The 24918-nt window shown below is 40.0% G+C and overlaps 2 protein-coding genes and 1 non-coding gene across 3 annotated transcripts in view; all 3 read right to left on the bottom strand.

The window, feature by feature from the left end:
- SAXO1 (stabilizer of axonemal microtubules 1) overlaps nt 1-1729 on the bottom strand; it is a 62575-nt gene extending 60846 nt beyond the window's left edge. The window contains exon 1 of the mRNA XM_054398197.1: nt 1653-1729. Coding sequence (XP_054254172.1) covers nt 1653-1729 — 77 coding nt within the window. The remainder of the gene's footprint in view (nt 1-1652) is intronic.
- A 1301-nt stretch (nt 1730-3030) lies between these two features.
- HAUS6 (HAUS augmin like complex subunit 6) lies at nt 3031-23756 on the bottom strand. Its single transcript, XM_054397581.1, has 17 exons — nt 23662-23756; nt 23026-23133; nt 22242-22320; nt 21163-21292; nt 20436-20583; nt 18037-18102; nt 17864-17915; nt 17507-17674; nt 14378-14559; nt 13663-13789; nt 13036-13135; nt 11111-11201; nt 8555-8618; nt 7805-7990; nt 6892-7024; nt 5504-6523; nt 3031-3575 (listed from the first exon to the last, which is right to left on the bottom strand). Exons 1-17 carry the CDS (start codon nt 23754-23756, stop codon nt 3502-3504), a joined length of 2823 nt encoding a protein of 940 aa, XP_054253556.1. The 3' UTR covers nt 3031-3501.
- Nucleotides 8737-8866, bottom strand: LOC128979883 (small Cajal body-specific RNA 8). The gene has a single exon (XR_008489458.1). It is a non-coding gene; the product is annotated as a small Cajal body-specific RNA 8 (non-coding RNA).
- Nucleotides 23757-24918: the final 1162 nt, after the last annotated feature.

Raw genomic sequence — 24918 nt, forward strand, 5'->3', positions numbered from 1 at the left:
TGAATATGTACAAATACACAAAATTCACAACACTTACAAATATATACAATCAACAGAAAAGCACAACCAAGCTCCCTTTGCTTCCCCCCAAGGGGACCCTCCCAAAGGGGCCTCTCTCTCTCCCAGGAGCTTCCCCCCAGACCCCCCTGGACAGAGAAGCAGAGTTAGTTAGAGCAGAAAGTTGTTAACTTAGCTGCCAAGGTCAGTACGTGTTATCTTCAGCCAGAAGAGAAGAAGAAACAGCAGCCAGACAGACCAGCAACTGCCCCCACTGCCGAACGCAGAATGTGCAGAGTGCCCACTTTGTTTTGGGTAATAGTTCTTAAACATTTCTATCTATCCAATGGAAGTGTTTAGAACAATTGTTATTTTGCTTTCTTACACCCAATAGTGACTTATTTACATTCTTTCACTTTCTCTATTCTGAACTTTGCAAGGAAAAATTAAAAAGACAGTTTCAAACCATCACAATATATAGCAGTCAAAATCTGATGCCAAGTCTTCACAGGAACCTCAAAATTCCTAGCTGCCACTTCTTAATCCAGAACTGTCAGCGTAGCAGTAGTAACCTAAAATCCAGTTTAACTTTCAAGACAGGCCATGATCAAGGTATTATCCATATTCATTTATTTCACTACCCTATCAGCTCATCTGAAAGATTACTGCAAGCCTCAAAGACACACCTATATTTGATTAGAATGAGAAGATTCATCTCAATCTAGATATTTATGCCATATGTTTAGGTCCTTGATAGTACCATCTTCTAATAATTATTAGTCACTGTTACTTCCCTATGGAACGCATTTCCTAAGTATAAATTTATTTTTATTTTTTTAATTACACATACAGGAGTAACAGAGGGAGGAGATGTACTCTTACAAAAAAGTATGTTTTAAGTACTCAAAACCAGTTTGTAATCTTGTTGCTAACATTTCTATTAGTTTTCTTTTTTTAGGACATATATATATGCTCATTACTCCAATAATGAACAACAAGCCTCTTATAAACTAGGCAGGAATTTTATTCAGTCTTGGGAACATAAACAAACTCTTCCTGGAAGCAATGATTAGCTTTAGGCTGTTATCCTGTATTTGCAGGTTCAGGATGAAATAATTACTGGGCTGGGGGGGATAAGGGCGGTATCTTTCAGACTCATACAGATTACCTTAGCTTGTTTTAAAGCTGGTAACTAGAAAGACAATTTAAAATAATAAAATTCCCACCTAGTTTCTATCAGGCTGGTATTTTCAGTTGTCTCTTCCACTGGCAAAGATCTACCCATTTTCCAGAATTTGAATGTTTGCAAAGAAAGCACTAGTTGGTATCACATTAAAACATCTATTCAAAAGCACTTTTATGGCTGAAAAGTAGGAATCTCTCCTCTTAGAGATGTAATCCACCTACATATGAAAAACAGAAAGCCTCCTTGCCATTTGTTTACCAAGAACCATCTGGCTGAACAGCCAGAACAGGTACCTCCTTCTTTTTTAAAGCTTTAAAATTACTGTAAGATACCTTTATTTATATTTTTTTCATATGCAACTTTTAGCAGTGAGTAACAGTGCAGCCACAAAGGGCAATACAGCCTGCTAACCAAGCAATCACCAAGCAATCACTACTCCAAGCTCCTTCCCCCAGCCTCTTATACATACCCACAGGAGCACAGCTGACAAACACACTTCTTCAAGGATGGAAGCATATGCAGAGGCGCAGGTGATACAGGAGACATGTTTCCTAAAGAAGAGCAATTATGATTCAGGTCTTTCCCAGCAGACGTTTTGTAGCAGGAAAAAGAAAATAACAAAAAAAAAAACCCACCCACCAAACAACTCCCTTCAGCAGCACTCCCTATGTCAGATCCAGCACAACTATGTCAGATCCAGGAGCCTCCAGGAGGGGCACAGCACACAACTAGGAAGACGGTACTACACATCCCAGCTGACACACTCCTTCCCTGGGGCAGCATAACTAGGGTCCTCTGATAGCATCTCAGAGCTCCTGAGTTCTGCTTTCATACCTCTTCTGACCAGGACATGAAGGCCTTGACAGTCACCAGGGGAATTTTTGTGAAGTCATCAGCACAAAGCTCTAGAATCCAGGTCTGCAAGAAACATGGATGGGCCTGTTTCTGCCAGCTGATAGCTAGAATCAGACCTTCCAATTCTCTAGCTGTTTTACTATGATGAGTAAATGTACTACTAAGAAGCATTTCTGGTTTAGCATTTCATGAGTTAGCAGCCATATTATAGCTTCCACAACCAGGCACAGAAATCACTTTTCAAAAACACTGTCAAAGTCTGCTTTATAGGGAAGATGTCAAATGCAGGTGGATATTCTCCTTAAAATTCTTCAATTTGTTTTGGAAAAAAGATACACCAAAATAGAAAAACAACTTTACTAAGCAGTGCTTCCATAAATACATCAGACTAGGAGTCAATTCCTCTACAATAAGAAAGTTATCTGTTAGAACTCCCAACTTTAACGTTCCCACTCCATCATAAGCTATATCAGTTACACAGATCATAATGATAAGCTATATCAGTTACACATAATGATACATATATACATAATGATAAGCTATATCAGTTACACATAATGATACATATATACATAATGATAGCTATATCAGTTACACATAATGATACATATATACATAATGATAGCTATATCAGTTACACATAATGATACATATATACATAATGATAGCTATATCAGTTACACATAATGATACATATATACATAATGATAGCTATATCAGTTACACATAATGATACATATATACATGATAGCTATATCAGTTACACATAATGATACATATATACATAATGATAAGCTATATCAGTTACACAGATCATAATGTCATAAATGCCTACCCACTCTTTGAAAATAAATAAAATAAATAAATAAAATAAAATAAATAAATAAAATAAATAAATAAAGATAATAAATACTACCAGAAGCCACATTTTTTTTACAGATTTATTACATAAAATTTATTCAGTAATATTCCAAAAGAAATAAGAACTCCAGTGGAAATTCAGAAAAAGAGAGCAGCCTCTATCAAAGGTAAAACTGATGTCAATATCAACAGAAGTCTCAGCAAGAAAGAAGATTTCAGCCAATGGAAAACACCAAGTAAAGTTTGGGTGGTTCTGTCTGGTGGGGTTTGTTTGGTTTGGGTTTTTTAGTTTTTTTGTTTGTTGGGTTGGGGGTTTTTTTGGAGGTGGAATTAAGAGACAAGATGAAGACACCAGAGATCTCACTATTTCTCATTTGAGATTGTGTTCTTCCATTTTTTAGGATTATGCTTAAAAAAGATGGGCTGTACATAGAATGCTAGTATGGATAACATGAATTTGGAAGCACCAGAGCAGGCAACTGATACTTTTAAACAAGGAGGCCAGAACACAGTCGCCAGAAAAAAAACAGAAAAGGATGCATGCTTCTCCATCTATACAGTGCTTGGAAAAGATAGCACATCCTCAGATGAACTATGTGTTACTATGCTTCTGCTTTAAAATTGTATTCTGATGATGGGTCCTTTCTGCTCAGCTGCTCATCCAACTGCTCTTTATCTGGAAGAAAAAGTATGTTAGTTAGCTGTGATGGTTTAAGACTGTCTTTTTAATTTTTCTTCACAAAGTTCAAGCAGAGAAAGCAAAACAATGTAAATAAATCACTATTGGGTGTAAGAAAGCAAAATAATGATTACTTCCATTAGAGAGAGAGAAATGTTTAAGAATCTGTGGCAGTTTAGGCTGGGTGCCCCCTGCCACTGCTGCATGAGACACACCTCTGATGTCCTGGGTGCTCGCCCACTAGGGGTGGACACAGGAAATGGCGTATTTCTACCCATAAATCCTGCGCCCTATAAGGCCATCTGCAGAGTCATTCTCTTGCTCTTTCTTCCCTCTCCACTCCCATGGGAGATGTCCTCTCTTATCAGCTAATGCCGGGGGGGTATCTCAGGCCTCTTAGGCCTGACTAGGCCTAATGCCAGGAGGAGAATGGAGGGGGGGGGGGCAGTCTCAGACCTGGCCAGCCTGAGACTTGCCTAGCAGTGGGAGGGGGGGGAAGGAAGAGCATTGACGGATTGGGTAGACCCTCAGGTGGGAGGAAGGGAGGATTGGGAAGCTTTTGGGAATTCTGTGAGGGGGTTCTGTATGCTTTAGGATGTTCTTTTCCACTATGCTTTGTAGTTTGTAGTTTTCTGTAGCTTCACCAGTTGCTTTTCCATTTAAACTTTTCCATCACTCTCCAATCCGTTTGCATGTGTCATTCTTTTGTCCCTTTTGGGGCAAGAGGTGTTCTGGCTGGCCTCAAACCAGCACAGAATCTCTACTCAAAACAAGGTTGTGGAGTTGGGGCAGTCTGAGTTCTCGGTGTGCTTGCTGAGCTATCTGGCTGCTGCTTCTTTTCTGGCTGAAATTAACACACTGACCTTGACGAGCTAAGTCTAACAGCCTCTCTGCCTCTTGACTCTCTGCCTTCTGCCAAGGTCGTCTGGGGTGATTCCTTCTGGCCTGGGGGAAAGGTCCCCTGGAGAAGACCCCTTGGGGGAAGCAAAAGGAGCTTGGTTGTGCTTTTTCTGTTGATTGTACATATTTGTAAATGTTGTGAATAGTGTATATTTGTACATATTCATTGCATTTCATCATAGATTGTAGACTTGCTTGTAAACACAGCTTTCATTTGCTTCCAGACTGAGCTAGCCTGGTTGTTGTTGGTGTGGGGGGATTTCAGCTCTCACACTGTTACATTAGCACTCTAATGTTCAAATTAATTCACAGAAATAGTGCTCCAAAATTGTTTGTCATATATTAGAAATATATATATATGAAATGGTACTTCCAATTTTGACAGCTGTTCCGAGCATAGATAAAAATCATTTGATAGTAGTACAGCAACAATTTTAAACAAAACTAAATTGCAGCAAGCTTTTGCACAAAGTATAGATCTCACTACTCCTTCAGGCTTGCTTGTGTCAAATTCTCAGTACTCCACTAAATACCATCTGTTTGGCAAGTCTTCTATACATTCTATATATATATATGGCTCATTTCAAGGATTAACCTCACATGGAACTAAAGACTGCACTACTGGTTACGCGAAGCTGACAATCCTCTTGGAAATGGGGCTGGATAGGTAGGCTGGAATGCAAGACAATTTCCTAATAAAATGTACAGTAAGTGTTAGAGACTATGAACACCTGATTGAAATGAAAAAGTTCCAACTACCTACAACACATTTCTGAGTAGCCACATTTGTTCAGAGTAGACAAACTACTTCAAAGTAACCGAAGTATCAAAATTTAAGTTGCAAGCCTTAGATTTAACTAAAGGAAGGATGTTTCCTTTACTTCCGAATCTCATCTAAGCATACAAATAATCTACCTTCCTACACTTTCACAGCAGGGTTCAACTATTCAGAGCAGGTTATTTAGAGCAGTTTATCCAGTGTCAGAACTGACAAAATCGTGTTGCCAAAGCACATAGACACTTACCCTTCAATTTATGTACTACCTCTGTTGGGAGTCTGTGTACCACTGATGCCATTTCTGCCAGATCTTCACAGGCTACCTGCAGAGATGACAGGGAATATTTTCTGTTTTCCATAGATCCTGATGATGGTGTCTTGGTGAACTCCTCATGCAAACACAAGACTTTCTGACAACTGCTAAATTCATCCTCTTGCATTCCTTCTGGTGCAAGACTTCGGTCTGATCCACAATTTACAGATTCACCTTCATTATTTGTTTGATGCACCTCCTCTTCACTGTTAGCTGCAGGTTTTTCTAGTGCTTTTTGTGTGTTGAACAGGGACTGTAGATTTAGAGTTGATTTTTTATTATCTCCCTTATTTTCTGAACCACTTGTTGCACATGCACTGTCTGCCTCATCAACATCCCATTGTGAGCTTGTAGTTTCATTGAGATCTATGCTATCAAGTTCTTCCAGAAGTGTCTCATCCAATATCCCCAAGCAGCCAGCCTCATGACTGAAAGAACTTCGTAACGATGATGCATTTTGGCACAGTGTCCCATCCGCTAAGGAACCCTGAATGGGATCTGAAAGTAGGACATTTGTTCTAGTGTTGTTTTCTGAAAGAACAGCTGGAGGATACGTGCTCTTCTTTACATATTGAAGTGTCTCCTTTTCTGCATCTTCTAGAGAACTTTCCTTCAAAACAGTATATGTTAATTCCTGTGCTTCATTTCTCTCACTCTTTTGCTCTCCAGATGTTTCCAAAACTGGAGATTCAGCTGTATCATTTATCCTCACCTGCTCTTGAGGTCTAAATTCTGCAGAACTTAATTGGGACGTCTTTTCCAACAAGGGAGGATCAAAGTCAGGTACAGGAGATGCAGGTATTAGGCATGTGAATCTAGGATCTGCTACCTTCTTCATTATAGGAGTAGCATCCATTGGAGCTTCTTCTATCATTACCTGGGCTGGAGCCAGCTGCATCTCTGATGAGCCCTCAGTTTGAATAGCTTTTCTCCATGAGCTTCTAGTTTCAGTAACTAAATGGAATGAACCAAGGTAAAATTTTAGTTGTCATACTCCACACTGACCTATCTTCTCTCCCTGCAGTAACAAACAATCCAAGACAGATGATGTTCAGCTGTTTTACATTGTTTGTGCTTAGTTTTCTTCCTTAACACAGGGGGGATTCTACCCAGGAAAATAAATACATCCATGTTAAACCAAATTCACAGTACTTACACATCTTATTAGGCCTACTATGCTGAGTTACAGAGGGAGCCATTAGGGTAACTTGCAGCTTCACTGAAATAACTTTTTCTTCTTGTGTGACATGTACAATGTTAATGCACACAGCACCAGTTTCTAATCGATGAGTACTATAAAAATCCCAGAATTTTTGACTTACGCAAATTTTCTGGAGTTCGAGGAATCTGTTTCCTTGTTAAAAATGGGATAGAAGACAGCGAATTAATGAGATCATCTAATGACATTCCTTTTCCATCACTCTGAGGCAAGTCAGACATCACTGTTTTTGCAACCTGTAGTAAATAAAATCATAACCTCCTTATTTAGAAATAAAGCTAAAAATAAATTCCATTCTCCAAAAGATAGGAAGAACCTGGAACCTCCTGACTTTTCTTCTGCATTACAATCAGAATGCAATACTAAGTTCCCTCATCACTTCTGAACCCCTCTGTAAAATAAGTAAATGTGCTTAAAAAGAATATATGTAAGAGACTAGGGAAGAACTGCAACAGCATAAAGACTAGAGCTATATCTACACAACTACAACATTTTAGAAGATGAAAAATAACTGAAACATCCCAGATAAAGATGAAATTTACTTTCCAAATTAAACTGTGGCACGTTTTAAAGTAACTCATGTGCAGCAATTCCTCAGTTAATTCTCTAATGAAATACCTAAAAGAGGAAATACTTAAAGACCTGCGTAAAATTCCCATGCCAACGTTAAACACTTAACCTGCACAACTTCAGAACCAAAAAAGCACTGTTGAATTCTTGATATATACAGTATTTCATAGATTAAAGTATGAGAGGTGATAAAAATCGTATCATGACTCTACCGAAAATGCTATTCAGTATGTTACAATTATTGTAAATGCAGAAGCTCCATGTTTTCAGTGTACTTAATTAGGCAGTCACTTGTAAAACTTAGCAATATTGACTACTGTTTAGCACCAAAAAAGTAACTTTTCACACATGCAGATTACAAGACATTTTATGATATAATTAGTAATCTCTTATTTGAACTAAATTAGAATTTATGCAAACAAATTTTAAAATTAACTTTTCCTAACCTCCTCTGCCAGTTCATCTCTGGCTTTCTCAACAAAGTCATCTTTTTTGACAGGAGACTGTGTCTGGATAATATGATCACCTCCATCCTCCTGTGCTTCTGAAGTGGAACTCTCATCCTTTTCATTTTGTACAGTCTTTGGAGGCACAGGCATTTTCTCCCCCTTGCAAGTTCCAATATGCAAGTTCTAGAGGAATTATTAGAAGTTTTAAACTCAAGTGTCAGAAAATTAGTGTGAAGAAACTGCCATACAGTTCAGACAACAAGATTATTTCAGTTTTAAATTTTAACTAAACACAAAATATTTTTACAATCATATCTATAACACAACGTACGCAGAAGCTAAGATAGAGTGCTGCACAGAACACAGATGACTCATTTGCAACTACCTTGAACACTGCACAGTGAACAACCAGAAAACTGTACATTCAAGTTGCTTTTAGGCCACAAATAAACCCTTAAGTTCACAAAGAACTTCCAAAAATATCCAAGTCTGACGACTGCTCACACCAAAAGGCCTACCTCAGCAAGCAGGGAATCAGCGACACCTTGTATGCTGCACTTGATAAAGTTCCTGACAGGTAGCTTTTACAATCATTCAGATGTTCAAAAAATAAATACAAAACAAAAACAACAAACAAACAAACAAAAAAAAACCTAATAACCCTCCTCCCCAAATACTGCCTAGGCTTAAAACAATGTAAAGTATCATATTGTTAACATCTCATCTAGAAAATTACTGAATAATTACCTTTTCAATAAATACTTCATTGTTTTCAGACACTTCTGACAACTCCAAAGGCATTGAAGAGAGCCTGGAGGGATGGATGGATGGAGACGGGGGAAGAGGACAGGGAAGGGGGGAAAGAAAAAACAGTATTTTAGAGACAAATTAAAAAAGTGGCCTGACACTCTTAATGGAAGGCCATTGCATACTGTCTGCCCCGTATCTGTCCGTTACGATTTCTCTCAATTCGTCCCGGTCATCAGAAGGCAATTTTGCTGTAGGGAGAACACGTGACAATTAGAGCAGAATTAGCCCTAGTTGTGTATCAGTCTCCCAAAATCAATAATTTACAAAACTTTTACCTTGATTACCAAATAGAAAAAGAAGGAATTTTAATACATTGTGTAATCAAGTCTTCTGTTTTGTCCTATCAAAGGTAACTGAAAAGTCCTCTGCAGACTTGATAATGTTCTTTTACCCAGATCTTCTTCCTCTGAATTGCCTCTGGCATCCACAGTTCTTTTCCCATATGAAATTACTGATATTTAACAATCACCTGGCTATCAAAAACTTCAGTCTTACAATTTCTGATGAGGACAGTGTTAATTGCAGAGCTCTCTAAAAGGTAAGGAACAGTCCTCACCTTTTAGGAAGCACGGACATCACAGTATTTTAACATTTGCTGTTACCTGTATTTAGAATGGGAGGCAGACAAAAATCTGTGCTGTATGAAGTCAGTGAGGGAAATCTAGGCTTTAAGCATTAGCTACTTGGACAACCTCTGAGATTTATATATACCTACATCTGCTGAAGTCTAAGTATAGGAGAGCCTTCTTTTGCTAACTCCCTTTCTCATCTAGTAGTACCTTCTGAAGGAAGGATTCTGTAGGAATCATATTATTGAATACAATGCTATTCAAAAGGTCATGAAACCTTCCTATTACCAAGTACAATTACAAACAGGCCAAAAGTTTTTAGAACATCATTGTTTTCTCTTCTATCCTTTGCTGGAATTGTAGTAAGAGAATTTACAGAATAAAGTGACTTTAGAAGATTCATAAGAAAAAGCTTGTTGAAGAAGGTTTAGCACAGAAATTCTGTTTGGGAGACAAGAGAATTTGGTTCGGTTTTAGTTGTGTTTTGGGTTTTTTTGTTAAAAAAAAAAAACAAAACAAGGCTCCTGTTCATGTTGCTTCTGTTATTTTGTTCTCAGCCCATACTGAATACATATATCTACCTCAACCCAGCCTAAGAAATTCTCTGTTTTCTCTACCTGCCTCTTAAAGCTTGGAAAAAAATAGTTAAGAAGTGAAAAAAAAATCCTTGCAACTTGGCTGCTACATCCTCTTCAGCAGCAACCAGGTGATTAATCAGTCACCAGCTGGAGAAAGTGGCAGTTACTTTACTACTATCCTGGATGCAACATGGAAGAAGACTACTGAAGTATCCCAGTAAGACTCAAGAGATGCGCTGTGGTGGTAGGGCCATCGCACGGCCCAATACAAATCCAGACAAGTCCCTTTCTCTCCCCTCCTTCCTGCCACAAAAACAGGGCAACGCAGGAAAAGGAACAAAGGGGACAGGACCTTGCCTGTCTGGTAAACAAGATGCTTATCTGGGGTCAGAGCACGTAAGCTCCCCCAGATACAAGGTCCTTGCTTCTGCCTTTTATGGTCATAGCGTGGCAGAACGCTTTCCACTGGGCAGCTACACATTAGCTTCAGTAACCCATTGGACCAAGTGACCTCTGGCATTTTGTATATATACACGTGGCTAGGTAGCCTAGCCTTGCCTTGCTCAAATCTGCTGAAGCCTTACTCCAAGCCTTGCTTCAAGCTTTGTCACCTCAAGTTGCCCTGTCCTGCCTCGAGTGTCTGGTCCAGAGCCTGGGATAAAGCCACGAGCCATATACGTGCAAGCCAGAGAAGTCAAGAGCCTAGAAAGCCAGAGTCGCTGAGCCTGCTTCCCCTTGCCACCAGAATCATGCCGTGCCTCAGTTTACCCAGGAACGACGCAAGCGCCCGTCGCCAAGAGCGCTGTTAACTGCCCACCGTCTGCTGAAGCCAGACCAGCCTGGGACCGTGCGGTAAACCTTTCTTGCCGGCTATCTGCCGTGCTGTGCCTACGCGAGCGCCCCCAAAGCCAATGCAGCAGCAGCAGCCCTTATATGGGTGAAAATAGCTGTGAGTAACTCATTCACTGCCCCTTGAGTTTAATGGTTCTTATCAAGCCTCCTCCCCACTGTAACTGAGTGCTAACTGCTCTCAGGGACCTTCTCTTTCCAAGTTGTTGCCTCCTAATTTGTATAGAATAGTTTTGTACTTGTCCTGAGACTGCATAATCCTTGGTAAATATATCTTCCAACCATACAAACGATCCTTTTAACAAGTTCTGGCATATTTCATTAATAAAGGGTTACTATTTTACTAATACCCGTTTGCCATATTGCTTTATTAATTATTGCTGTGAGGGTAATTAATAAATAAGCCTCCCCTCAACCACAGCATGCACTGTGTTTAACTCTAAGAAGTAAATTTCTGTTTTTTCCACTGCTTTTTTAACAATTTCTTAACATCATACCGTTTCAGTGATGGTGTTGGCTTATCCATCACAGTTTCCAACGCCCCATCATCCTTCTCATAACATATTTCATGAACAGAGTCAAAAATATCTAGAAAAGCAAGATAAGAGTTTCATTATTGCTTCAATTATTTTAATGAGGCTTCCCAAGTGATACAAGTGACTGCAGATTATTTACAAGAAGGACTTTATGAACATTTCAAGGAAAGTAAATTAATACATAAGCAGGACAATGGAATCAATCCTCTTGCTTGGGCATCATCTGCAACCACAGATACCACTAGCACCTAACCTATTTGTGTTGTTCCTGAAGGCATAAGAGGCATGATTCTATTTGCTGGCCTGCACATACTAATCACACATTCTAGCTTCCTCCAAACTACAATCATAGCCACATGTCATCCTCCCCACATACACATCAACGACGTGGCACACTGTCCTAGGTTAACACAGCCCCCTCTAAAACACCCCTCTCCCCCCACAAAGACAGGTTGAGATAAGGAGTTTAATGAGATCATGTACTATACATTACTTTAGTAAAAGTAGCAGCAGAAGCCAGAGATAAAACAGTTCCCCCCACCCAAGCAAGCAGCAGCCAGCACAGCAAAGACCAATGCCCCAAACCCAGAAACAGCAACCCGAAACAGGCAGCCTCTCATGTTGACTCATGGGCCCCTTGGTATGTTTTCCCGCTTCTCTGTCCATCTAAGAAAGAGTGATAGTGCAGCTTTGGTGGGCATCTGGCCCCCCCATCAGGGCCAAACCACCACAGTAGTTCTCCTACCTATAATTTCAACTTCTGCTAATATAAATGGCATTTCCCTTTGTAATCATCTCAACACCCAAAATCCAAGCTCATTTCAGAAAGTTTGGTGAGGTTAACTTTTTTTAAAGCTTGCCATGTAACAGGCAGAAAATTAGATTTCTCAGTGGCTGGATTCTCAGACCAAGCACCTTAACCAAAGAGTGGAAACAATGCCACATATAGAAGTTTGTCTCAAGTTTTCTGATGTTACCACAAGTTCACAAACTATTGCACAATGCTTTCATACTTGAAGTTTAAGCAAATGACCTTCCACCTGCAGTTCTGTAGCCTTTTTGTTGCAGCTTCCAGCCTTACATCTACATAGTGACTGCTGGAGCAGTGGTTTCACCTTTGCAACAAAAAGTATCTTCTCCTTTTTACTTTGCACCTTGAAATTCCAATACACATCTGCTAGATCGTTTTTCCTAAAAGAGACTGCAAAAGACATACGAATGAAGCTGTCTTCTCCCCTCCTTTTCCACTCTTGCTTCATAGATTTTAGTTTATAACTCTATACTGGGGACAGTTAACACTTGGTCAATAGCACCACCCAGTAAAATACAATCAGCTCATCTGCTGACTAGTGGCATCCATGACAGAACAAAGTGAGCTCTGATGAACATTGTTAACCTACCAACTAATAACAACCAATATGGTTACTGTGGAATGACTATTTCAGAATGTGCCTGGGAAAGATGCTTTCCTGGAAGGTCACCTTCAGTTTCTTCTCCCAGCTGGCTAATAGGAAAAGTTTTATCTTCTTTCTCTCTTATTACTCCTCCAACCTGAAGCAACTTTTATTGTTAGAGTGTATGTATGCTCTAGAACCCATGAACAAAACTTTGCACATGGAAATCTGTATCAATATGCTTTGTGTAAGAACAATACAACACCAAACTGCAGTATTGGGGGTTTTACCATATCAAAAGCTTCCTGTGACAAACCAAGGTTGAAAACCCACAAGGTAATTGTGGCAAGGAGTCATTGAAAAACAGATTATCAGAGACCATCAAATAAAATTACAGAACAAGCAGGGAGTCTTTTAAACTCCAAGTTACTTCTAATAATTATGACAAAGGGGGCAGGCACAAATTAAAAGAAGCTTCTCCTGTTCACCCACCTGAAGCTGATGCTAGATGCTGACAAAATATACTATGTTCTTCTCTTTCTTCTGGAAGATCAAAAGAACAAGGTGGCGAAGATCTTAACAAACCAAGTTCCTATTTAAGGAAAAACAAACACATTACACAACCATACTGGGAAAAAAAGTGCATATAAACAGCAATCACCAAGTATTTACAATAGTTTTTCTGCAAACCAGCTGTCAGACTCAACATGATTCCCTTCCTCTCTTTGCTGGGTAGCTAGGCAAAGGTATCACTTCAGATCCCAGGTGTCAGAATGGAAATTGCTTTAAGAATGAATGATAGAATACTTTAAAAGGGAAAACCAGAACTCAACATATGTTCAGAAAGATAGCACATGACAGCTCAGTTTCCACAGTGGATGGATATAGACAAACTAAAACCAATCAGCTCACTCTCGTGATAACAAGATGGTTCTATCGTTAAGTCAGATGTATCTTGTTTAAGAAAGAATAATTCATAAAGCAATTTTTATTGTGCCGATTCCCTAGCCTTACATATAATGCTTAAGCACTGCAATAGAAAACAACAAACTTAAGACGTACCTGGTCTCTCACCTTCACCCTTTGTCCCCAGAATCAGACAAATTGAACACTACTCACTAGATCCTGATCTGCGATTACATCAAAAGGATGCAAGCCAAGAAAGCTTTTCCACTTCACTTCCCAGTCTTCCTGATTTCTAGTAACAGATGCACTTGCTGACACAGAATGATGTTCCATTTCTAGCCTGTAACATATGAACACAGAAAACTAATCTAACGCATCTGTTGGTGGAGATAACAATTCCACATAAAGATGGAGTATTATATATTATGTGTCAATACCTTTGAAGTATGTATCAACTTATTCATGCATGCACTAAGAGCTAACTGAAATTCACAACCTAAAAAACAGCTGCTAGGTAGGTCTTCATACTTCTTACAGTAAAATTGAAAGAGCTGTACTAAGAGAGCCACACGATGAGACACACTTAAACTCTGCCTAAGCCAGTTTCAGATAGTTTTTAAATCCCAGAAACAATTAATAAAGAAAATTTTAAAATTAAAAAAAAATCAGATCAGCTAGCAAGTGAAGTCTTCAGAAACAAAGTCTAAAATAATAATGAAGCAAATGCAAAAGAACTAAAGAACTAGAAAACAATCTGTTGAGTTACGTATAATCAATACAAGTGTAAATTTCCCAGAGGCAAAAGGGAAAAAGATTGAACCAACCAACACGTTCTCACTACAAATAATATTATTTTAAAAAGACTACAAGGTAGGAAGCCACAATCCTTCGACTCAAGAACAAGGAATGAGAAAAAATTGCCAATTACCTCCTTGCGTTCAAAGTTTCGTTTCCTTTTTTGTAGAACGTAACTATTCTCTCAATGGCCTGAAATTGCTTGAGTTCAGATTGACAATGTTCATCTCTCAATGCTCTCAGGGCTTCATTTAATAACAGAATGACTGCCAAGAAGTTTAGTTTTTTGCCTTCATATACGTTTCTTGTACAACACTTGAAGTGCAGCAAGCAAGAAAAAAAGAATTAGTGAACAGCATCAATTTCAGAAAGCTATGTCTTCTGTAGACTCAGCAGGGATAGAAAGTTCCAGTTTATATTTTAATTCACAGAATCACAGAATGGTTTGCATTGAAGTGACCATAAAGAATATCTAGTACCAAAGTGCCTGCCATGGGCAGGGACACCTTCAACTAGACCCATGTTGCTCAAGGCCCCGTCTAACCTGGCTTCCAGGCTCAAAAGTTCCGCAACTTCTCTAGGCATCTTGTTCCAGTGGCTCATGGCAAAGAACTTCCTCTTAACATCTAATCCAAATCTAGCTTCCTCCTGCTTGAAGCTATTAGCCCTTGTCCTGTCACTACACATTTTTCTAAAAAGTTCCTTTCCAGCTTTATATCCCCTTCAAATACTGGAAGGCTACAGTATCTCCCCATAGATTCCTCTTCTGTAGGCTGAACAACCCCAAATGTCTCAGCCTGTCTTCATGGCAGAGGTCCTGCAGCCTTCTTTGTGGCCCTCCTCTGGACCGACTCCAACAGTTCCATTTTCTTCTTGTGTTGAGGGTTCTAGAGCAAGGCATAGTATTTCAGGTGGGGACCTCACAAAAGTGAAACAGAGGAAGGGATCCACTTCCCTCAACCTTGTGGCCACACTTTTTTTGATGCAACCTTGGAAGACAGTTGGCTTTCTAAGCTGCAAGTGCGCATCATTGGCTCACACCGAGCTTCTCATCAACCAGCACCCCTCCAGTCCTTCTCCTCAACACTGCTCTCTATCCATTCCCCACTCAGCCTGCATTTGTGCTCAGGATTGAACCAGTCCATGTGCAGGACCCTGCACTTAGCTGAGGCTGGCACTGGCCCACCTCTCAAGCCTGTTCCTCTAGATGGGATCCCTTCCCTCCAGCATGCTGACAACACATGCTGACACAGCTTGGTGTTGTCAGCAAGCTTGCTGAGGTGGCACTCAATCCCACTGTCCATGTGTGATGGTTTGAAACTGTCTTTTTAATTTTTCCTTGCAAAGTTCAGAACAGAGAAGTGAAAGAATGTAAATAAGTCACTATTGGGTGTAAGAAAGCAAAATAACGATTGTTCTAAACACTTCCATTGGATAGATAGAAATGTTTAAGAACTATTACCCAAAACAAAGTAGGCACTCTGCACATTCTGCGTTCGGCAGTGGGGGCAGTTGCTGGGCTGTCTGGCTGCTGTTTCTTCTTCTCTTCTGGCTGAAGATAACACACTGACCTTGGCAGCTAAGTTAACAACTTTCTGCTTAACTAACTCTGCTTCTCTGTCCAGGGGGGTCTGGGGGGGAAGCTCCTGGGAGAGGGAGGCCCCTTTGGGAGGGTCCCCTTGGGGGGGAAGCAAAGGGAGATCGGTTGTGCTTTTTCTGTTGATTGTATATATTTGTGAATGTTGTGAATTTTGTATATTTGTACATATTCATTGCATTTCATTGTAGATTTTAGACTCTGCTTGTAAATACAGCTTTTCATTTGCTTCCAGACTGGGCTAGCCTGGTTATTGTTGGTGAGGGGGGAATTTCAGCTCACACCATGTCAACAGAAAGATGTTAAACACTACCAGTCCCAGAACCAACCAGTGAGAAAAAACAGTCTCCTCATTACTCAATAGTCTCCACTTAAACATTGGGCCACTGACCACCGCTCTTTGAATGTGGTCATCGAGCCAGTTCCTTATCTGCTGAGTGGCCCATCCATCAAAGACATAAGTCTTTCCAATTTAGAGACCACAATGTCATGACAGACAGTATCAAATGTTTGCACAAGCCCAGGCAGACAACATCAGTTGATGATTTAATTTCTAAAACAAAAATGCACTCTAGGGCCAAGTCTCAGGTTTGTTTTCTACAATCAGCAACTTGAAAACAGCCTACAAAGCAACACAAATTCATAAAACTTTAACTAATGAGGTGTGGTGGTTTGAAACTGTCTTTTTAATTTTTCCTTGCAAAGTTCAGAACAGAGAAAGTGAAAGAATGTAAATAAGTCACTATTGAGTGTAAGAAAGCAAAATAACGATTGTTCTAAACACTTCCATTGGATAGATAGAAATGTTTAAGAACTATTACCCAAAACAAAGTAGGCACTCGGCACATTCTGCGTTCGGCAGTGGGGGCAGTTGCTGGGCTGTCTGGCTGCTGTTTTCTTCTTCTCTTCTGGCTGAAGATAACACGTACTGACCTTGGCAGCTAAGTTAACAACTTTCTGCTTAACTAACTCTGCTTCTCTGTCCAGGGGGGCCTGGGGGGGAAGCTCCTGGGAGAGGGAGGCCCCTTTGGGAGGGTCCCCTTGGGGGGGGAAGCAAAGGGAGCTTGGTTGTGGTTTTCTGTTGATTGTATATATTTGTAAGTGTTGTGAATTTTGTATATTTGTACATATTCATTGCATTTCATCTGCTTGTAAATACAGCCTTCATTTGCTTCCAGACTGGGCTAGCCTGGTTATTGTCGGTGGGGGGGGAATTTCAGCTCACACCGACACATGAGGTATTCTGTTTAACCACTGCCCCAAAAGATGTGGCAGGCCTAAGCAGCACCATATACTACACATAGGAAACAAAAGCCTATTAGTAAAGCAAGAGCTTAAAAGGTCTACCTAGCTATAACGTCTAAACCAAAGAAACCAAGTACTAATCAGGCAGACTTACCGATGCAGTTGCTGAATTTGTAAAGTTAGTACTTGAAACATAACCAATAAAAAAGAGCAACATAATTAGAGCAAGCTTTTACATACAAATTACACATATGTTCTTCATCTTAAGCAATCATTTATCATTTGTGAAGTACCATCCCTTTTTAAAGGTACCTAAAAACATCACTGTCAACAACAACAAAAAAAAAAAAAAAAACCACCAAAAAAACCCAAAAAAACCACCCACCCTTCAGTTTATCAAGAAGCACAAAACCTACTTACTTGGTGTACATCCCCTTCAACTCTGTGAAACAACAACTGTGGAATTCCAAAAACAACATTTCCATCTAAAACACATTGATCAAGACGATCTTCAAGTACTGAAGCCACAAGTTCTTCCTTTTTCAGTGACGTGAGCGTTTCCATTACAGATGTCCACATGCTGCGAACCTAAATAGGCAAGGACAAAAATGCTGTTTAAATGTCTGCCATAATACCTAAATGTCTGTGCATCAAAGCATAAAGCCAGATGAAAGAGCTAGCATAATCACAGGTAGGTATGTGGAAATAACAGCATTTGAGACTGTTACCGAAGTTTTAAGAAATGCAGTATGGTGCCACAACAGAAAAAATGCTCACCTTTTGAATTCTTTCAGTTTCGCTACTTCTGTTTGCGTGATTTTGTTTCGTGCTGTTTGAATATGCAATAAAGTTCAGCCTGCAATGAAATTAACAGTTTGTATTTCATAAAATAGGGTAAGAAATCTATTTTATATATTCTAACTTAGTTACCATGAAAAAAATACACTTACTTGCAAGACTGTATCTGCAGGGCTTCATGTTCAGACTTTATCTGTTCTATTTCTTCAATCAAAAGCCTGGGAAAAAAGTTAGTGTTACCACAGATTTTTGAAAACACTCATTCTTTCTAAATCTGCATACTGAGGCAGTTTTGGAGCAATTGGAATAAAAGCTTAAACTTCACTTCCTCACCATGACTTTGTGCAAAAAAAGGGGAAGGAAACAACTAAGAATAAGCCATAATTTTTTCTATCTCCATGGAACATTTTTTATTATAATCAAGAACACTAATGAAGTTACTAGAAACCTAAGTTATCAACAGAAACTTCCAAATATATTCAGCAACTGTACAGTACCCAAATCCCTCAGTTTCAAAAAGCTAGACCACCAACTTTTGTGTTGGTGCTTTTATTAAATGTTTATGGATGTAAAAATAAAGTGGCCTGATTTTCAGAAACACTGGATACCTGAATTATGTTGGCCTTGCTAAGAATTGAAAACACTACAGAGAATTACATTTGTGAAGGGTACCACTCAGCAAAAGCATTACGAGTTTTCAAGCAGGGTGAGAGATGCGGAATTACAAAAATCAGCTGGGAGACTCTGCCCTCTAAAAACTACATTTTTAAGCCTTCTATTGAAAGCAGCGCCTTCAGTTGTGTTACTCATGGTCCTGTCAAGTCAAGTTTTGAATGTTTCCAGCAAGGGAGATTCCATTACTTTTCTGGCCATTACGTTTAGTGTTCAATTGTTCTTACATGAGATTTATTTCTGATTTTTTTTTTCACCCAATAGAGACTTCCATTAAGCACGTTCAGCCTGCTGCCTCTTCTCCTCTCACCGTACATGTATCCTTGTGAAGGAAGTACCTCAATCTTCTCCATAACTAGATCTTAGGTATTGGAAGACTGTGATTAAACCACTTGAGCTTTGTCTTCCCCAGGCTAAACAAACCTGGTTTCTACAGCTCTCACTCATATGCATCAACTTCTCCAACTCTCTAATCATTGTAGTCCTCTGTCACAATCCTATCTTTCAATCTCAACTGGGGGACCAAATGGGAACACAATATTCCAGGTGTTGCCTTAGAATTGCAAGGTAGCATGAAATACACCTCTTGATCTGCTAGCTGTGCTCCTTTTCATAGAGCATTGGAGGCTGTCAAGTCTTCTTGGCTACTAGGGCACACTGCTGACTTGCACTCAGCTTGTGACCCAACACTACTCTCACCATAGGTCCTCCTCAACAGAACAGCTCCCCAGCCAATAACCTACAAGCCTATGATGTTGTTCAGGATTATTCCATCCCAGATGCAAGACTTCACACTGATATTGGTCAAATGTCACCTAAGTCGGGTTGGGCAAGTCTTGAAACCCAGAAAGGTCTCTGTGTAATGGCTCTTCATATGAGAATATCTACTTTCCTCAGAGTTTGGCATCATCCCCAAGTGCGGTGGATTTGTATTCAATCTGGTTATTCATACCCTTTACGATGGCAAGGAATAGCATAAGACCCAGTATCAACCCCAAAGGAACTCTGCTCATGATTAGCTACAAGTTAAGACTTTGAAGTACTATCACCCCTTTAGCTAGCATTCTATCCTTCCAAAGACGATAGAGCAGTTCTGAACTCATGTCAAGGTATCTCTATGCCCTTGTATAGGAATATAACAAGAGAGCCACCATGAGGTCTCCTATGATGCTAAATCCTCTGATCTTGATCCACAGACATGAAACAGAGCAAGTCCTCTTGCATGGATATGCTACAGACACTGAAACTTCTTTTTCACCTACAGTGGAATTCCTCCTCCTTTTCTGCCACTGTCATGAGAGTGCTGCAGTCAAGTAAACCATCCCACTCATACTCTGTAAATTCCACTGACAGATAATACTATGCCTGCACAGAAAGTTCCAGTTACTCTTGTTATATTCCTGTTATATTAAACTCTTTATCTCAACCCTAAGTTTTGTCTGTTGTTTTTCCCTCACTTTTGTGTTGGGGGAGCAGGCAGGTTAGCCCTTGCACTAAACCACTGGAGGTTTATGTAAAAGTCCCACAGTAATTACGCAAACACTGAATGTTTCATCTAGACAGTTATATTCTAAAATACAACCATTCTAATATTGAGAAATCATAATGGCACATATGCAGAATTCTTTGATCACTTTTAATGCCTGAGCAACTGTCTTCCAAAATACAGCATCTTCTAAATGAAGAAATAATTTTAGCCTCCTATACTTCAGAAAAGTCCCACAAACAGTAGAACTGTCAAAGGAGACGAAGGGGGAGAAAATGGGGAGAGGCTCAACAGAACTCATGAGGTAAAGCAGATTCAGCATCCTTAAATTTTTTATAAACACATACAAAGTCAGCTTTAAGGAAAACTCCATTCTTTAAAAGCATTACTTACTGTGCTTTTTGCTTATATTCTTGCCTAATAAATTCTTGCTGTTGAAAAAATTGAAGAAGTTTATTGTATGCAACTCTACGTCTTGCTTTTGCCATGTGTACATCCTCAGGCCTTGCCTTTACAGCTTCAGCAAAAGGTGTATCAACGCCTAAAGAAAAATTTGGGTTATATCATTCACTTTTAGTAAATACACACCTTGCTCATTCACCTAGTTTGAATTGAAAGAATCACAAATCAAGATATTCATTTTACCAGGACTGAAACAACAGTATGCAGTGTTTTGTTTTGGTTATTTTCTTTTTCCCTATTTTTTTTCTGTTATATACATTTTCATTCACTCTCACTCTTTCCTTATTCTTCAGGTCAGTAAAACAATACATGATGTCTACAACAGACAGTTCTGGTTCAAACTTCCTCAAGTTGTGCAAAAGAATACAGTGTAGCAGTCCAGTACTTTAGGATCAAACAATTACTTCTCTGGGTAATGATGTTCAACACTGCACATACACAGCCCAACCTTGGAACAACAGCCAATAAGCAATAGAAAGCAGAGCAATCCACATTGTTATATCAGCAGTAGCTCTATGCAAGCGCACAGAACGCTGTGGAAGATTGTGAACTGAGCAGCCAAATCAAAACTACTTAAAGATCCATATTGTACAAGATTTGAGAGATTCACTAGTAACATGACAAACAAAACAGTTTTCTTTTTTCCATTACAGCTTACCTACAGAGTTTGCCTCCAGGTCCTTAAGCATTACATGTCTTGCAAAATGATAAAATAGGTCAGTAAGTCTAGGATGATTAGCAGCAACAAGTGAAGAACGTGTAATTTTTGGAAAATGGCTTTCTTTTACCTTAAAAAAGTTAACAAAAATCTAAGAGAGAAAGCATAAACAGCAGCTATCAAACATACTGCTGAGTACCAAAACATTGCAGCCTACTTGCTAGCAAGTCTGACACAAAGCTTAAACTACTTTGCCACCAGAGCTGATATCTAGTCAGCAGAAAAAGGATAGAACTTTTTGAATGTTGTTCCCCCCACCATCCCTAGTTCTGTACATGAAACAGATTCAATACAAAGACTGACATCAGTGTCGGATAAATGCTAGAAATCTCTGCCCTCTTGACCTCTGACTGATACTCCCTGCATTTGAAAAAATGCTCAGTTTTTATTCATATTTTCTACTGATGTCATTAATCACTATACTTAGATCTGCTTTTATCTTACTCAAAGATAGCCCATTGCTGGCTTTCACATTGAGTATTACTACTAAAAATGTGTTCCAGTACATATAGACTTGAATTCTAGAACTATTATTAAAACAAAGGCAGCATGAGAAAGTACTAAAGCAAACAACTTTAGTTTGTCTCTTTTTCTTTTAGAAAGCTCACCTTAAATTTCACGCTCTCTCCATGAAGAAAGACTAACCTTAAAAGATTTTTCAGTCTTGTGAAACCATCTTTGCAATAAACATTCCTAGGCAACTTAAGCAATTCTGTAAAGCTGAAAGAAATTATTCTCAGCTGGAATTGATAAACCCTCTAGACTTCTGTTTAATCAAATCCCACTATCCAGGAGCAAGCAACAGCAGTTTTGACCCATGATTAAGTCTTTATTACCTAAATTACACCATCTCACAATTTTTTTATCTCAAACACTGTGTGATAAACTGTGCGAAATAACACACAAGGTAAAATTAAATTCTTTGGTAAGACAATCTTATTTAAAATGCCCATCTAAAACGACTACTCTCAAAAATGAATGAGAACACAGAAATCAGTACAGCATTACTTTCCACTCACTGCAATATCTTTCAGCCATTCACAGCACTTGTTCCTAAATTCAATATTCTCGAAGCCATGTCCTGGAAGGTAACAGTCTCTTTCATTTACAAAACGATGATGAAAAAGAAAAAGAAGGGAAAATAAAATTGAAAACATGTTCACATATTCAGTTACCTAACTGAACGTAAGAACGAAAGTAAGACAAAGATTTCATAGTGATGCCTCCTGGAGAAGTCAAAAAATGGAGATATAGCCTAGATCAAGATTAATTAAGTTCATAAAATGACATGGTCTTCTTACCATAATTACAGGCTATTTCAGAGACAGCTTTGTTTCAGAGACATACTTGCCTCTGAAAACAGAAGAGGAGGAGAAAAAAGAGGTCAGAAAGTTGATAGTTTTCATATCCCTGGTCTTCCTCCCACAATTTCTTTCATGTATAAGCTAAAATAGCTCTGTCAGGAGAGAGAGGTTTTCTGTAAGGAAAACCTCTAAGGAAGATGGGACTCTTGCAATATTCAGTATCCTATCAGCAATACTTAACTGGGAAATGTTACTTCCTGTTTGGTCAGGGAAATAAATAGGAAAGATAGCTTACTTAGCAACTATGGACATTTCCAACAAACTCCCAAAGTTATTGATGATATCAAACAACTGAACTAAGATAAGGTTTCTGATACATTACAGAGTTGTGATCAGAAGGAAACTTACATTCTTCTTATGCTTTCTCCCTCTTCAGCAACTTCATAAGCCATACTCTTGATTACATACAGTGCCATAACCTCATAAGCCAAGTACATACCTGAAGGCTTCTTCTGCACGGGAGGGATCCAGCTTAGTAAACATGAAGTGGGCAAGGATATCGTATGCACTGCGGTTTGGCCTATTAAATGTCTGCCTAATACACAAACAGATATATCAGAAATTGTGAGGATGCTGCATTAACACTGTAGTTTTAGTGGCCGCTTATTCAAAATACTACTTCAAACAGTGAAATGTTAAAAGTCATACACCGAATGCTTTACTTTCTACATAGTTAAAAATATACATTCTCCATCCTAATTAACTTGAAATAATTTCAGTTAGCAAGTTTACTCTCCATTAAGTTTTCAAACCAAGAGGTAAAGAGTCAACCAGCACTTCATCCGTATCACTGTGCGAGACGCATCCATCGGCAAGAAAACAGCAAGAAAACCGCAATTATTGCTATCTCTTGGGTTTCATTTCTTCGGGTATAAACAAGGAAAAACACTACAGCAATTCGGGCATTTCCAATCCCACGCACCGCCAAAAGCACTAGGCTCCTCGCTGGCCAAGGAAAGACCTTCCCCACTTCTAAGGCATACGTTCCAAGAGGAAATCTGAGGTCTTGCTCGGGGGTCGGCGGCTACAAAATGGCTACCCCTCCTCCTTCCCCGGCTCCCGCCACCGTACTTACGCTCCCTGTTTAAACTGTTTGCCGTCAGTCTGCGGGTCGAAACCCAGGCCCCGCACGTACAACCAAGGATGGTTCCTCTTCCATGGGGTCACCATGGTGCCCAGCAGCTCACAGAGCTCCCGCCAACGAAGCTTAGTAGACGACAGCACTCCAACGGCCCAGCCGCCGTCACCAGCCCGCCAAAACGTCCGCGCTCCCATCAGGCCAAAGAGCCGCGAGACCTCACACCCGCCCACTTCGCCGAAACGGCGCGCGCAAGGCCTGCCGGGATCCTGGCACGGCGGCGGCGCGCTGCCCCCCGGGAAACGGCTGACCGGTCAGACGAGTGCAAGGGCCCCGACCACTGCTCGGCTGAGAGGCCGCGAGAGGGCGGAGGGCAGAGGGCAGGGTGTTACCGCTGCTGCCAAGCTGAGGAGCCCCGTAGTGGAGGGCAGCAGCGGTGGAGCTGGCCCTGCGCTCGAAACACTCCCCAAGGAGGCGCCGGAAGGGCCTGAGGTGTTGTGGAGGGCGTTGTCTTCCGGGGATCGCTTGGCCTAGGCAGCCTTGAGAGGGGCCTCCCATTTAAAATAATTTTTAATAAAAGAATTCAACACGAAAATCATGCGGAAACTCACACCACCAGCAGGCTACGCAGTTCAGACTTTTATTTCAAGGCATCTCAGTGACGAGACTTCAACGTTTTCACAACAACCAAGAGTTACAGGATGAGAGAGCAGAGGTGCAAACCTCACAGCAATACCGAACGCCGAGCAAGCTTTCTGCGGCTGACACGAGTAGCACCGTGGAACATCTCCAGATTTGCTGCAGTCACCTTGGTGACATGGAGATCTCTGTGGGAGGAGTTCAGCCTGATCCTCAGGAAGAAAAACCTGCTTCTAGTCCAATTTCCATTCACCCCACCTCCTACAGAAGTCACTGTATGCAAGCAGATGTGACATTCTTTAACATGTATTTATTTAAGCATACAAAGATCATCACTGGCTCGCATATGATCCTCCTTCTATTCAACTAGTTGTTTTTTTTTTTTTCCCATCCCACATGTTTGTATCTTCACTCTCCCTTTTCCCTTACTTCTTATGGTCTCTTCTGCTTTCTTTTCTGTCTTCCTTATTCGTGGAAAACTTGGCTTTTTAAGCATTTACCCTCTTCTGATCTCAGGCCCAAGAATTGATAGCACTAGGATGGCCAAAATTTTTGCACACAGAAGGCATGTAGAGAGAAAGGGAGTCCTTTCGTGCATAAAGCGCTCTTACCAAA

This window comes from Indicator indicator, chromosome Z, assembly GCF_027791375.1.
Source record: "Indicator indicator isolate 239-I01 chromosome Z, UM_Iind_1.1, whole genome shotgun sequence".
Classification (NCBI taxonomy): Eukaryota; Metazoa; Chordata; class Aves; order Piciformes; family Indicatoridae; genus Indicator; species Indicator indicator.